Genomic DNA, 15,082 nt, shown 5'->3' with positions numbered 1-15,082 from the left:
AAATTATATTGATATATAAAACTAATTATTTAGTAAATAAAACAGCATATTGGCTCACTTTAGTCAGTCTAGCATTACTTACATGTATGATTAGAAAGATATTTTCAAAAAAGATTTTGAGACTCTGTAGCCATATTCTTCATAAAAAGATATGTGCATTTAGTTTCATTTGCTTTCATAAGTTTTTCAATAACTAAAAATAAGAAAGAATGGAGGTTTAAGAAGTAACAGCTGAGATCAGTTTACTGTAATAGAATTATCTAGCACTGGGCACTGATGCTGAGGAACCAGCTGTGTACACTTTCATTGTTAGAAAAAGTGTGAGAAGCTGGGTGTGGTGGCGCATGTCTGTAAGGCAGCCCTCTGGGAGGCAGAGGCAGGCGGGTTTCTGTGAGTTCCAGGCTAGGTTGGTTTTCAAAGGGAGTCCAGGACAGCCAAGGCTACACAAAGAAACCCCGTCTCGAAAAAAACAGAAACAAACAAACAAATAAAAACAAAAGAAAAAGTGTGAGAAATAAGTGTCAGAGTGATGTCATTGTGACAAGCAGTGATAATGAGTAGTCACTAAAATACTTGATAGTTTTGGATAATTCAAAATGGAGACACAGAGAAATGAGGGGTATGGCTTTCCTACAGGAATAATTCCTCTCTTAATTCTGAAAGTTAGCAGAGGATGTTGTCTGTATAGTATCACAATAGAGCCCAGTAGCCAGAAACCCCAGTTATTTCAAGTGGTTTACAGCTTTAAAAATGCTTATATAACAGAGCCATCTATCACTTGTGTGTAGCTGACAGAACCTCATGGTATTTGACAATCATTCCAGTACTTGGCAACTTAGAAACACACACACTTTGGCTTATTGGGCAGGATGTGAAGCGGCCAGCTTGCCTCTGCTCTTGGTTCTGGCGGGTGGCTTGTCTGTGACTAGCCGGGTCAACGTGTCTGGTGCTAAGACTGGCTGGATTCGGCTGATGTCCAGCACCTGTTATTTCTTGAGACCAAGGTCTAGAAGTCATGTTGTTTCCCCTTGTCCTGAAATCTTCTGATCAAAGCAAGAATCACAGTGAGGTCAAATTGAAGAGAAGAAAAGTGAGTCTGACTCTTACTGTGACATCTTCTGCAGGCCTGGGAGAGTTGACGGTGGCCATGGGTATACCGTCTATCGCAGTTTCAGACACCTAAGATGTGGTGTTTGTCTGTCTGTATGTTGGGAAACTTTCTGTAGTAAACTGGGCTCGTTTCTTTTTTTTTTCTTTCCAAGCGGTTGCCAGTTGAAGCTAGCTTCTTTGTTAGCAGTGGTAGCTGGCGTCCACTTCCCCCTCCAAGCGCTAAAACCCCATCTGTCTTGACCTGTGCAGGCCCTGTGCATGGCAACATGCACGTCTGAGTTCGTGTGTAGCCAGAGATCCTGATTCTTAAATAGTGGTCCCTGGCGCAGCAGCATCAGCGTCTCCTGTGTGCCTCAGCCCCGGTTCCAGATCTGCATCATCAGACAAGCCAGCAGCCAGTTTGGCTCACTCTTAGACGCTGCTATGGCTCACAGGCCAGATTTACTCCCTTACTTTTATTTTTTTATTTACTTTCATGTCAGATTAGTATTGGAACACAGCGTTAGTCATTTCTTTGAGTGTTGTGTTTGTAACAAGGTTGAGTAATTGTAATAGTGCATATCTCGTAGGAGTGAAACACGTACTAATGTATAGCCCTTTCCGGAGGAAATGTGCTGACTTCTGCTCTCATGGGCCTCTTAATTTTTGCCCATTTCCAGGGCCGTGAAACCCTCCAAAGAGGCTACTTTCTGTATTAGAGGACATCAGTAATTTAGCTGCCGTTGGTAAATTCTCAGTGAAGTCAGTTATGAGCCAGGTTGCAAACCAACCTAATTAAGGTCAGACAGACTCTTTGGTAGTAAGGACTAGGAATCCAGAAATATGTGGCCCGTCAGTCTGTTGGTTGGTTGGTCGGTCCATCAGTCGGGTCAGTCTGTCTGTCTTTTTTGTAAAGCCCCTCAGACCTTCCTAATCTGCAGTTTAGTGTGAGTACTGAAGCCTTTAGAAAATGTATATTTTGATCCTTTCTCCTTTTCACCTTTTTCTTCTCTCTTCTCCCATCCCCTTCTCCTCCTCCCTTCTCCTCTCCCCTTCCCTTGCCTTCCCTTTTCCCGTTATCCTCTTTCCTTTCCCCTCTAATTTCCCTTTCCTTCCCTTCTTTCCCGACACGGTCTCAGATAGCGCAGGCTGGCTCAGAGGCTCACTGTGCACCCAGGCTGTCTTTCATTTGTGGTCTTTCTGCTTCTGCTTCCTGTTCACTGTTGGCTCATGGATCCACTCTTACATGCTGGGCAGTGATTCTGTGTTTCTAATAAGGCCTTGATGGTGGTGTGCTCTCGGGCAGATCATGCTGGCCTAAAGCTCGTGGCCCTTCGGTCTCAGCCTCTCAGATGCTGGTGTGTGCCATCATGCCTAGCCCTCTGCAAACAATTCAATTTTAATACCTAACCCAGTAGAGAACCATTGCCTGAAGAGAGAGGGTCTGTAGACACAGATTAGCATGGGCAGAGGATGTAGAAAAAGTGGAACAAAGAAAAACATTTGCTTACCTATTGGAGCGTGTAATAGTCAGTCTTCATTGTCCGTTGACATTGAGCCCCGAGGAGGAGCTACTCTGCTGGAGCGTCTGAAAAGGCATTTCTAGATTTAACCAAAAAAGGAGGACAAACCCTGAATGGAGGTTCTGGGCTGAGTAGAGAGGCACAAGCAAACTGAGCACCAGCATTCGACCTTCTCTGCTTTCTGATCACAAATGTACCTCACCCCGCTGCCACCAGTGAGAGCTACTCTCATTGCCATGGCTGTGAGCAGAATATTAACCCATCCTTCCTCAGTCACCTTAGTCAGTCACAGTGATGAGAAACACTCCGAAGACAGAAACTGGTACTAAGAAGCGGGGCTGTTGCTGTGATGAATCTGGCTGGTAGGTTTTAGAACTGTTTGCAGGAAGGGGTATGGGAGCATTTGGAGCTTCAGGCTAGAGAAACCCTTGCAAGCAGAACCTGATGCACTGTTCACAGCACTGCTGGGAATGTGGACGTCAGACAGCTCATAAGATTTCAGAAGGCATCAAGGACTCAACTGATATCAGAGGGTATCAACTGAGCTCGAAGCCATTACATTCTGGAAAGCAATCCTGTTGTACTCCGCCCATGACCTGAGGACTAGGTCCTTGGAGGAGGACATTTCAAGACAACACAGCATTCAGGTTACTGCATCTTGGTTACGACTCATTGTTCTTCTCATCTAAGTTTACAGTGAGAGAGGTCACAGATGGAATGGAAAAGTAAGAAGAACATGTAGTTTGGTGAGGAATGTAGCAAATTTAAAGTCCTGGACAACCAGGGTGTGGAGAAAACCCTGTGATTGTCACAGTTTCAGCTCCGTTCAGGGTGTCCCGACACCTCCTGCTCGGACAATAGATGAAGAGCCTTAAGGACCAGACCCCCCCCCCCCCCCCGAAGACTCCATACAGCATGGAAAAAGGAGAAAGACAACTGAGACCACCCTTGAAGGGTTTCTTTGCTTGAAAACAACCTTCTCAGGAAGTGTTTGTTTCCCAAGGTTCAACCACTGAGGTATATATGCAGAGAGAGGGCCAGCTGTGGCAGGAGGGGCCTGCCTGCACCTTGAGCTGAAAGCAGAGCTTGCCAGCATTGTCCACCTGGTGCTGGCTTTGCTAGTGTGTAAAAATATAAGGTCAAGGGGTCTTGCAAGGGCAAGGAAGTCCTTTATGAGTGAATCCTAAGTTACAGAGGAGGACCCAGGATGTTGGAGGTGCCAGGACCCTGATGGATCATAGGAAAAAGTTTCAGGGACCAGGTAGAGTTGATCAGAGAGAGGACAGGAGGAGGAGGGCTGCCCAAGGCCACTAGAGCCTAAAAGATGTCAAGAGCCCTAAATGTTGTACATGTAGCTGTAGAATTTTATGCTTCCCTAACAGAATTTTGGTGCGATCCTTCCTTGCTAGGTCCCCATTTCTTCCTTCTAGAGTGAGAATGTTTGTGTCAGTACATACTGGAAGTAGTTAACTTCTTTATTAATTTCATGATGCCTCAGAGTTAGGACACGCTTTGAGTCTTATGAGAGACACTGGGCTCTTGGACAGTGTTAGAACTGGCAAGTGTGAGGGGACTCTGGAAATTAGATGACTGCATTTCGCATGATGAGATGGCCAGGAGCCTGTGGTGGAATAAGGTTAAGAGTGACGTGCTTGGGTGTAGTTGCTCCTCGTAATCGGTGTGACAGGATCTAGAGTCCCGTAGCAGGCACTCCTGTGGGCACGCCTGTAAGGGTGGCTTAATTCAGGAGTGCAGGTCCACTTGGAATGTGGATAGCACCGTACCATGGACTGGGGCCCAGGAGCGATACAAAGGGAAAAGGAGAAACCGAGCCGAGCACCATGGTTTATCTTTCTCTGTTCCCAGACCAAGGGTACAGTGTGACCAACTGTCTAGTGCTCCTGCTCTCACAGCTATGTCCTCTCTTACCACCATGCCTTTCCTGTCACGGTGGAGCTGAAATAAACCCTCTCTAAGTTGGTTCTGTCAGTTATTTTATCCCAGTAACTGGAACGGAACTACCGAAGACTACAAGGAAGAGTCTTGTTGTTCTATTTCATAGCTCTTTCTATTAGCCCTAATGAGACTGCTCAAAAGAGTCAGTGACCCTACAGGGTCAAAAGCCGTTACCCTGCCCTCACTATGGATTCTCGAAAGGGCAATAATGATTTTGTGTCCAGTACAATCCTCAGGTAGGAGTGGTGTGGTCCCTGGATAATAGAAATCGTGAAGGTTTTAGAACGCCTTGTCTCGGAGGCAGTGACTCCTAAGTTAGTGACAGGAACGGGAAGCAGGGCTGATGCTGCCTACGGATCTGGAGCCTGTCTCCCCCCCCCCCCGCACTGCCTTTCTGAAGTGATTTGTCTGCCATCTGTGACGTGCATCTCAGCTTTCATCTTTTCTTGAGCACAGCAGAGAGAAGCTGCTTCAATGGGAAAATAGCTTGAGTGAGAGCACCGATTTCCGAGTCCTAGCTACTGTAGTTTAGCGGGATTGTTCCATAATTAGTAGAAAACATGACGTTTTGTTGGTTATTTGTCTTACATGATCGCTTACAGCAATAGTGTTAAAATCTACAGTGAGGTACAGTGAGCCTTAGTTTCTCTTGGGGGCCACGGTAGCTGTTTACTTCTAGCACAGGAAAAGAAACGTGTGCCTTAGCAAGGTGTAGATTAGTGCCTCGACACCGGCAAATAGGAGACAGCTTTTATTCAGTTGTGCATGCGTTAGCAGCCTGGTCGTCACTGTAAAGGGCGAGATACAATACCTCGGCTAGGTACGTGCAGTGGTGCACGCCTGTAACACCAGCGTGCGATGGTGTGCCTGTATGTAACACAGCACTTGGGAGGTTGAGGGAGGAAACCCCATGCCTGAAGGCAGCCTGGGCAACGTAATGGATTTCCAACGAGCCTGGCCTCCACAGTGAGGTCATGTTACAGAAAGACACAAAAAAGTGAGATGAAGGAGTTCCTTATGATAATTCTCTTGCTAATCAAATGCATATACAGTTTAATTTTGGGGATGAAGTATTTTAGAAAGTATGGATGGTTTGTTGTAGTTTTGAAGTATGTTTTTTTCCTTTGGAGTACATTCACCTTTTACAGTGAATAGTATACATATTCCATAATTATAAATTTTTCCCTCAGACATACTTTCTTTTGTTTCTTTGTAATTCCTTCTCTCTTCCTCAGTTCTTCTCATTCCTAGTCAGCTACTGATCTGCAGTCTTATAATTGAATAATTTGTTTTGTGGTGTTCTAGCTCTCACTCTTAGTTATTTTGACAGTCATATTGTGTATATAATACTTGTTTTTTTATTGCCCAGTGACATTGCATTCTATGAATATATCACCATTTGTATAATCACTCATTTGTTGATGACTATATTATTTATTGTTGTGTTATAATTAACCCTGAGCTTAGAGGCGTAAGATAACTAATATCTGTTAGCTCACAGTTTTCTGAGTTCAGAGTTTGGGAGAGGCTCAGTTGGGTGGCTCTGGCTTAATGTCTTTCATGAGATGCTGCCAGAGTATTAGAGCTGGGACCTCATCATTTAAAGTCCTCATACGAGCTGAGAGGATCCAATTCTAAGGTGCTTTAGTCAGAGACACCTTTTAGCCAGAGGCCCAAGTTCTTTACCAATGACCCCCCCCCCCACCCCTTTATTTTTTTTGAGACAGGGTTTCTCTTTGTAGCTTGGCTGTGGTAGACTCCCATTGTAGACCAGGCTGGCCTCAAGCTCACAGTGCTGTGGCTGCCTCCGCCTCCTGAGTTCTGAGAGTAAAGGTGTGACAGAGTCTGTTACTCTCCAGATGTGACCCCAGAGCAAGGGCAAAGGAAATGTTAGTGCCGTTTATGGTCTAGTCCAAGAAGTCCCATTGTTGCTTCTGTCATCCCTGTTGGGAGGAAGCCAGCGAGAGTGCCCATACCACCGCGGAGGGCCTGCTCGTTAAGTGAAAGTTACGTCTGTCTCCATCGGCAGGGTGTGAGCTGCAGTTGTGTTACACACTCCTCAGCGTGTTTGTTAAAGTTGCTGGGTGGGGGCTTCGCTCCTTGGCCTTTTGGCTAAGACCTGGAATAAACGCAATGGTTTTAACTTGCTTTTCCTTCATTTCTTTTTTGGTGAAATGTTATCTTTGGTACTTTAGAGAACTCTCATCAAATGGCACGAAGGCGTACCGCGTCCATGTGTTTTGTTATTTTTAAATTTTCATGTATGGAAATTGATTTCTTGGGACATATAGCTTTAGAGGTTTTGACAGTGTGTGTGCTTGTGTCTTGACACTACAATCAAGGTAACATGGCAACTCCGTGAGCCTCCAGCCTTCGCAGGGCACCCTTCTTTTGTCCTTCCTCACTCATGTCAGCTCGGCCTTTCTCTTCTCCACTGGAAACTGCTGGCTTGTTTTCTATTCCTATAGCCTTGCCTTTTCCTAAATGCCATAAAAATCATAGCCTGTGAGGTGTTGTGAATAGGATTTATTTATCTAGCCAAGTGCACTGAAATTCATCTATTTGTATGCACTATGAGATGTTTCCTTTTATTACTGTCTTACTGTCTTTCCATTTCACGGTGAAGGGCATTTAAGCTGTTTCCATTTTTGGCGATTGTGAATACAGCTGCTCTGGAATCTCACCTCTCAGTGTTTCTGTAGGCTTAAGTCCTTCTCTAGGATAACTAGGAAGGAGCTTGACCTAACAGGAAATAGGGGTTTTAAATCACAAGTTGTATTTCTTAAACCCGCTAGTTATTGATTCCTCTTTAATGAGCTTTGGTAGATTTTGTGTTTAAAAAAAAAAAAAAAAAGTGCTTCCTTTTCTGTTGAGATTATTGGCTTGTAATTGGTTCCTGACCACACACATTATCCTTTTAACATCTGCTTGTGGTAAGATTGTAGCCTGTCTCCTAAATATCCAAAACGCACACCTTTTTATCTCCCTTCTTATTGTTTTGGCAGTAACGTGTTCTTCTGTAAGTATCCACCCTTCAGACAGTAGAAAAGGAGACACGTGTTGAGCCTACCACAAGAGCATCACAGGCATGGCATTGAAATGTAAGCTGTCTCAAGAGACAGTGGGCTGTTTAGAGCCATTCTTCAGAGCGGCCACCTTGCAGTTTCCATGCACAGTCCATTCCCTGTAAAGGAGGCCAGCCCCGACTGGCTGTGTTTGGTTCGCAGCAGAGCCTGCGTTCACAGGGCAGCAGCTACTAGGCAGATAATTTTAACTGGCTGCATCCAGTTGCTCGGCTGACATCCCAACTGCAGTTACTTATGTTTTCTTGTGAGGGGTCCTCCCTTCCTCCCTCCTTCCTTCCTTCCTTCCTTCCTTCCTTCCTTCCTTCCTTCCTTCCTTCCTTCCTTCCTCCCTCCCTCCCTCCCTCCCTCCCTCCCTCCCTCCTTCTTCCTCCCCCTTCCTCATTCTGTTGTTTTGATTTTTGAGACAGGGTTTCTGTAGACCAGGCTAGCCTGGAACTCAGAGGTCCACTTGCCTCTGCCTGGCAAGTGCTGGGATTAAAGGCGTGTGCCACTGCCCACCCAGCCCAGGGATACTTTCTTGAGCGGGGGGGGGGGGGGGGGGGGCTGTTCTTGTTCTTGTTCTATTTTCACCAATTGATAATCTCAAAGAACCATGCTTCGGTTTTATTGATTTTTTTTCTTTATCAATTTTCTATTTAGCTCCACTTTGATTTCTATAGTTTCCTTTCTTTTACTTAATTTGGTGTAATAGGATACAGGGGGAAAAAAAAACCACATCATTTTCTGGAAGTAAATTGGGCAGATATGGAGTATTTAGAATGATTCACAATGATTTCTTGTGTCTGTTTTGAGTATTGCCATCGGAGCCCCCCCCCACTCTGTTTTAAACTTTAAACATGAGGTCATTCTGAAAATTACAAAGGTACTAGGAGGGCGCCAGAACACGAGGACAGAGAGCTGCCCTGAGGACCAAGGTTTTGTTCTTTCTGCTCACAGCTGCCCTTTGACCTGAAGGGCTGTGTAGTACTCACGGGGAGGCAGCACATCCATTGCTCGTGTTTCCCACTGGAAACAGCAGCACTGCTTCTGTTTTTGGCTAGTGTGGAGAAAGAAAAGCTTGTGTTACTGTTGGGTTGTCTTCCGAAACCTGAACTGGAATGGAGGAAATTGGTTTCTTTTCTGTAGAGAAGAGAAGCAAGTTATTTTTGAGACTGGTAGAACTGGCTTAACACTGCCTTCAGTTTCTTTCATAACTTTGTTTCACAGTGTTCAATAAGAAATAGGATGTTATGAGAATTGGGTGTTGGCGAGGTGAGGTAGTATTTGTTTTTATTTTCCTCCTAACGTCTTTATTTTTATCTTCTAGATCTTGTTTGACCAAACTCAGAGATCAATTAAGGCGCAGCTTCAGAACTTTGTCAAAGAGTAAGTCAACTGTGGGGACAAAGGCAAAAATAACCAGCCAGTGTCTGCGGAGGCATGGCCTGGGGGCGGCTGAATATGCTCAAAGATGGAAATTAGGGGCCTCAAGTTCTGAAAATACTGGCTTGTTTGCTTTGTGAGATGTGTTTCATTTATTCTGAGTTTGTAAGGTGATCAGATTCACCTTGACCATGTGTTTAAATACATAACTCTTCTGGTTAGAATCCAGAAAGCATTTTAAATGCAGATAAAAAAGTAATTTAAAAGTCCAAAGGGTGGTTTAAGTACTTACTGTATTTGAAGGTAGGTTGTCTAGTCTTAATGTAATGTTTTCTTTTAAGAGAAGATAATGTAATAGATGAAAATGGGCCACAGAGGTGAATATGTTGTTACCTAGTACCCTTGGAAGAGATTTATCATGTTCACATACAAAATAAAATTGAGCTAGAAGTTTAAAAAAAAAAAAAGTTTGGAGACTAGAGAGATGGCTCAGAGGTTAAGAGCACTGGCTGCTCTTCCAGAGGTCCTGAGTTCAATTCCTAGCAACCACATGGTAGCTCACAACCATCTATAATGAGAGCTGTATACATCGTAAATAAATAAATCTTAAAAAAAAAAAAAAGCTAAAAAAAAAATGTTCATCTTTTCCTTCCTTCTGATCCTAGTCAATTAGGTCTCATCAGGAGTGGCTTCTTCTGTGGCCTGGTAACGCTGCTTCCCTCTCAGAGGGAAGTAATTAAAGAGCAGACCAATCAGTTCATGTCAGAGACAGTTTCTGTTCCTATTATAATGGAATCCACTTGGATACTGAACTGCCATGGGCTACATCTGTGCAGGGGTTTTAGGTTATCTCCATGCATGGTCCTTGGTTGGAGTATCAGTCTCAGGAAAGACCCCTGTGCTCAGATTTTTTTGGTTCTGTTGCTCTCCTTGTGGAGTTCTGTCCTCTCCAGATCTTACTGCTTCCCACTTCTTTCATAAGATTCCCTGCACTCTGCCCAAAGGTTGCCCATAAGTCTCAGCATCTGCTTTGATAGTCTGCAGGGCAGAGTCTTTCAGAGGCCCTCTGTGTCAGGCTCCTGACTTGTTCCTTCTTTTCTTCTTCTGATGTCCATCCTCTTTGCCTTTCTGGATAGGGATTGAGCCCTATCAGTGGACTTGGGGAGGGGCATGCATGTAGAGGGTGGAGGAAGGGAGGGATTGGGACGGGAGGAGGGAGGGAACTACAGGGGGGGTACAAAGTGAATAAAGTGTAATTAAAAAAGAATTAAAAAAATAAAAAGAAATAAAAAAAGTTCAAACTTTCCAAGTTTAGAAAAACATTTTTTTTTCTACATTAGTAATCTGGTTTTCCTCCTATAATTTCCAGCTGAGAGTTTATGAAGTATCAGGTTAACTCTGGTGCAGTATTAAAAGGACATAGTACAGGAGCAGTGTGAAATGTCATTGCTGTGAGTAGTTAGGTTGGGGTTTGGGGTTTTTCCAGATAGTGCTGTGGATGGCACCGCCTGCCTTACCCGCTAGGCAAGGGCTCTGCCACTGATCTACAGTCCTAGTCCGTAGGCTAGAATTTATCCTACAAAGATGTCACAGCTCTGTTTTTACAGACTACTTCAAAATGCTTTAACTCTTAGAAAGTCTTCTTAGATCCACACACAAACATTTGTGGAATGTTTCAAATCAACTATATGTTTCAAATTATTATATTTCTTAGATGTATTTGTCATAATTAAAACCCATTTGTCTTTAACTTATTTCATCAGCTTCTTAGTAGAAGTATTGGCAAAGAGGCAGGATATGACTGCAGACTCCAAGAACCAGGGGCTTCATCTTTCTAGACTGTTTCAAGGCGTGTCATCAGCCCTTACGGGGTCCAGCTGTTTACAAATTTATGTACATGTGTATTTAAAGACTTTTTATTTTTTATCAATTATGTGTTTTGACCTAGTAATTCCCTCTACAAGAAATAGATTTTCTGCCCCCCCCCCCTTTATGTTTTGGTGTTTTCTGACAAAAATCCAGGCTGGCCTGGAGCCACCAACCTTCTTTCTGAGCCTCCCTGCAGCTGTGACGCAGGAGTGTTGCCCAGGGGTGGGCTTCTGAGAGGGCTTCTTAAAATCAAAAGTGTGTCTTAGAACACCTTCCAGATCCCTCCAGTTTATCTGGAAGGTAAGTGACTGCTAAACCTTGGAAAGGCCATTCAAATCTGCGTTTCTAGACACATTCTCTGTAGTAAGTCACTGCTGTTTAAAAAACAGTATCAAGGTGCATGTTTTGAATTTATCTTTAGAAAAATTATCTGTTTCATTAATTTTATCGTTACGTCCATTTTGCATTATACAGATTTAAGTAATGAAGCACTAGCTCACTTTATGATCTCTTTTTCACAGAGTGATAAGTACCCATAAGCCAAAATTAGAAATCTAAAATGTGCTGGCTGCACATCTTTAATCCTAGCACTTGGGAGGCAGAGGCAGGTGGATTTCTGTGAGTTCTAGAACAGCCTGGTCTACAGAGTGAATTCCAGTACAGCCAGGGCTACACGGAGAAACTCTGTCTCAAAAAACCACCTCCCTCTCCCAAATCTGAAATGGTCCAAAACTGAAACTTTTTGAGCTCTTATCTTTGAGTTTTGGATTAAGTCAGTATTATAAGTATTCCCAAATTACAAAAGTCCAGGCTTCTTGGGTAGCTGACAACCAGGACTGGGGAAGGATGCATGCTTCAGTTGGGTTAACCGGTGACTGGCACTGTCTGATGGAGCATATAAGGGAAGCAGCACTAGCTAAAGTCTCAGGGTTTTTATTTTTTTCTAGAGTTTTGAAGAAAGTTTCACTAAATTTTTATTTTTTTTTTAGAGATCTTAGAAAATTCAAAGATGCCAAGAAACAATTTGAAAAAGTCAGTGAAGAAAAGGAAAATGCGCTAGTGAAAAATGCCCAAGTTCAAAGAAACAAACAACATGAGGTTGAAGAGGCCACGAACATCCTCACAGCCACACGGAAGTGCTTCCGGCACATAGCCCTTGACTACGTCCTTCAGGTACCTCGTCTCCTCAGTCTTCCAGCAGCCGTTTTTACGTAGCAGGCTCCTTTGAGTGACTACACTAGAAAGAATAAAGGATGCTTTCTCTTTGAACTTACAATTAAAACACCATTTAAAATTTTTGTAATTTATTTTTTTTTCTTTTTTTGAGTTAGCTCAGGCTGGCCTCAAACTCACTGTGTAGCCTAGGCTGGCCTCAACTTGATATCTGTCTTCCTGCCTCAGTCTTTACAGTGCTGGGCTATAGGTATACATTGTCGCCTCCAGTGGGAAACATGGCATTTTACGGAAAACTTTTACCTGTCTGTATTTTTTGTGCACGCACATGCACACACACACACACACACACACACACACACACACACACGTAGGTGGATGTAGATGTCTTTGGTTCTGACTTCTTTCTCCTTTTTATTTGGTAATAATATCCTACAAATAGTTCATTCTGTAACATTCCTACTTCAGTTTAATTGCTCTTTGATAACCAGGCTTAAATAGTGTCAGTGTTTACTAGCAACAGTGAAAATGTCTATCTTTTTTTTTTTTTTTTTTCCAATTTTTCAATGCTTTTATTACTGTTTCTAAACATACACCCTAAACACCAGCTTCTCAGGAAACTCACCGTGAGAAACACTTTCCCTGGTGAGATACCTGCTCTCCTTTGCCTCCAGGCACACATGTGCTCCATATGTTCTCAGCGGCACCAGCTTCACCAACTGCCGAAGGTTTCCGGAATTCACTGGCTGCTTTGGAAGATGAGGCCCAAAGTCCTTTTGAGGGATGACTCCCTCTGGAGGGCAGCACAGTGGCGGGCTGTGCTGGGAGAGAGGCGTTTGAGATTGCCATTCTAGGGCACGGGCCGCATTCGAGGGCAGATGCAGGGCTGCGAGCCTGAAGGCAGGCATTCTGCCAGCCAAGCCTCAACCCTACCCCCAAAAACCTAGACATTGTTGGTATTTCAGTAAGTCGGTCATAAAACACACAAATCCATTACTTCAACATATATTCATGAGTGCTTGCTGTGTTCTGCCTGGGAACTCAGAGTAAAATCCCAATCTCATGGAGTTTATACTTTAACTAGGGAAAAGACAGAGAAAGAAAACACAAAGTAAGCACTGGGGAGGGCAGAGGCAGGCAGATCTCTATGAGTTTGAGGCCAGCCTGGTTTATGTAGTGAATTCCAGGATAGCCAGGGCTACATGGTAAAACCGTGTCCAAACAAACAAACAAACAAACAAACAAATACAAATAAAAATAGCCTTGAATGTTTTAGGTAAGTAGGATTAATACACTAGAAAGCAAGTCAGGTGCTGGCTTAGACCTGTGAACGAAGGTGGTGTTTAGTTGAAAGCTCAGTACTGAGGAATAGTCCTAAGTCATGAGGGCAGAACATCCTGATGTGGAGGGACCAGGCATCTGTGGGACAGTGACGGGTACTGGTGGGAGCTCAGGGTAACAGGAGACGAGGCTCCAGAGGGTGGCACGGCCTCAGCAGAGGGGGCCTTTGTGGGCATAGTAGGAGGTTGCCAGATTTGAAACTAGATAATATCTGATTTATATTTGAAAATCACTCTGGTACCTGCGAGGAGAGGAGATTATAGAGATCCAAGAAGGGAAACAGAACCAGTCCAGAAAAGATAGACGATGGTAAATGGTGATAATTAGTGCTGAGGCTGTGGTTGAACCTTGATGGTCAGGTAGATGAGGAGGTAGAGGAAGATGGACGTGGCACAAGCTTAGGTATCAAAACAGTTCCCTAACACGATACTGAAATCTTGAGAACCAGTGTTTCCACTGAGCCTGAATGTGGTTAAGTATTCATTCCTATGCTTGTCATAACTCTTTTAGCCAAAAGAGGGTAGAGAGATGAAAAATACAAGCTTTGTTTTCCTTTTGTTTTGGGATCATTAGGACAAGCATGTTTAGAATCTTGTATTCTGAATTAGTGTTCAAAGTAATTCATGAATGACTAACCAAGTGTATCTTCCCTTAGATTAATGTGCTTCAATCAAAAAGGAGATCAGAAATCCTGAAATCAGTAAGATATTAATGAGATGCTATTCACTGAGACTGTCTGTTTGTAGCCCTGTCGTATGGCACTCTATCCAGCGCTCTAGGCTCTCTTAGCTCCCATTTCTATTTCCTGTGTCATCTGCTTCAAGGTACAGCTGTTTGTGTGTCTTTTGCTGCCACGTGCCTGGTTCACAAAGACAGACCCACTGTGTGCGCTCCAATCTCTGTTGTTCTAATGTAGTGTTTTATGTGGTCTAGTTACGGAATACTTTCTGAAAGTAGCCACAGTGGAGGCTAGAACCGGGGAGGATATTTCAGAATGATCTTGAAACTTATCAAATGTGATTGTCACCTTGAATTTTCTCTTTATTTCTATTTGCTTTTAGAGTTTCTATTTTAAAGATTTATTTATCTGTGTTATTTTGTGTATATGGGTACTTTGTCTACACATACATCTGCACACCAGCAGACTGCATCAGTAAGCTGCCATGTGGGTGCTGGGAATTGAGCTCAAGGCCTTCCAAAGAGTAGTGATGCTCTTAGCCACTGAGCCGTTTCTCTAGCGCCAATTTTTTTCTTAAAAATATTTTTTAGATTTATTTATTTTATATGTATGAGTGTTTTGTACCCACGGAGATCAGAAGAGGGCATCAGATCCGCCTGGAACTGGAATTACAGGTAGTTGTAGGCTCCCATGTGCTTGCTGGGAACTGAACCCAGGTCCTCTGAAAGTTGCCTTTAACTGCTGAGCCATCTCTCCAGCCCTTGCTTTTAGAAATTGTCTACATAGCATCGTTCATGCTCCTCCGTGGTTGTATGTGGTGTCTAGGCATTTAGAATGTTTGAGCTCCAGGTTTTGTCTCAGTCTTGTGGCTTGCAGAGTTCCCAGACTGATGATGGGGCCTGTTGTTGTTGTTATTATTATTATTTTGGCCTGATCCTTGTTTGCAGCCACAAAACTGGGTTCTTTTCTTTCTTCTTTGTTTTTTTTTTTTTTTAATTTTAATT

General features: G+C 43.5%; 1 protein-coding gene across 2 annotated transcripts in view; it reads left to right on the top strand.

Moving 5' to 3' along the window:
* Acap2 (ArfGAP with coiled-coil, ankyrin repeat and PH domains 2) overlaps positions 1 to 15,082 on the top strand; it is a 111,841-nt gene that overhangs the window by 51,068 nt on the left and 45,691 nt on the right. For both annotated transcript variants that reach the window (XM_055624984.1, XM_055624983.1), the window contains exons 5-7: positions 8,961 to 9,019; positions 11,875 to 12,058; positions 14,055 to 14,099. In XM_055624984.1, coding sequence (XP_055480959.1) covers positions 8,961 to 9,019; positions 11,875 to 12,058; positions 14,055 to 14,099 — 288 coding nt within the window. The remainder of the gene's footprint in view (positions 1 to 8,960; positions 9,020 to 11,874; positions 12,059 to 14,054; positions 14,100 to 15,082) is intronic.

Source organism: Psammomys obesus, unplaced genomic scaffold (genome assembly GCF_907164565.1).
Source record: "Psammomys obesus unplaced genomic scaffold, mPsaObe1.curated_primary_1811, whole genome shotgun sequence".
NCBI lineage: Eukaryota > Metazoa > Chordata > Mammalia > Rodentia > Muridae > Psammomys > Psammomys obesus.
The sequence above is the reverse complement of the archived record's forward strand: the minus strand, read 5'-3'. Positions and strand labels throughout refer to the sequence as shown.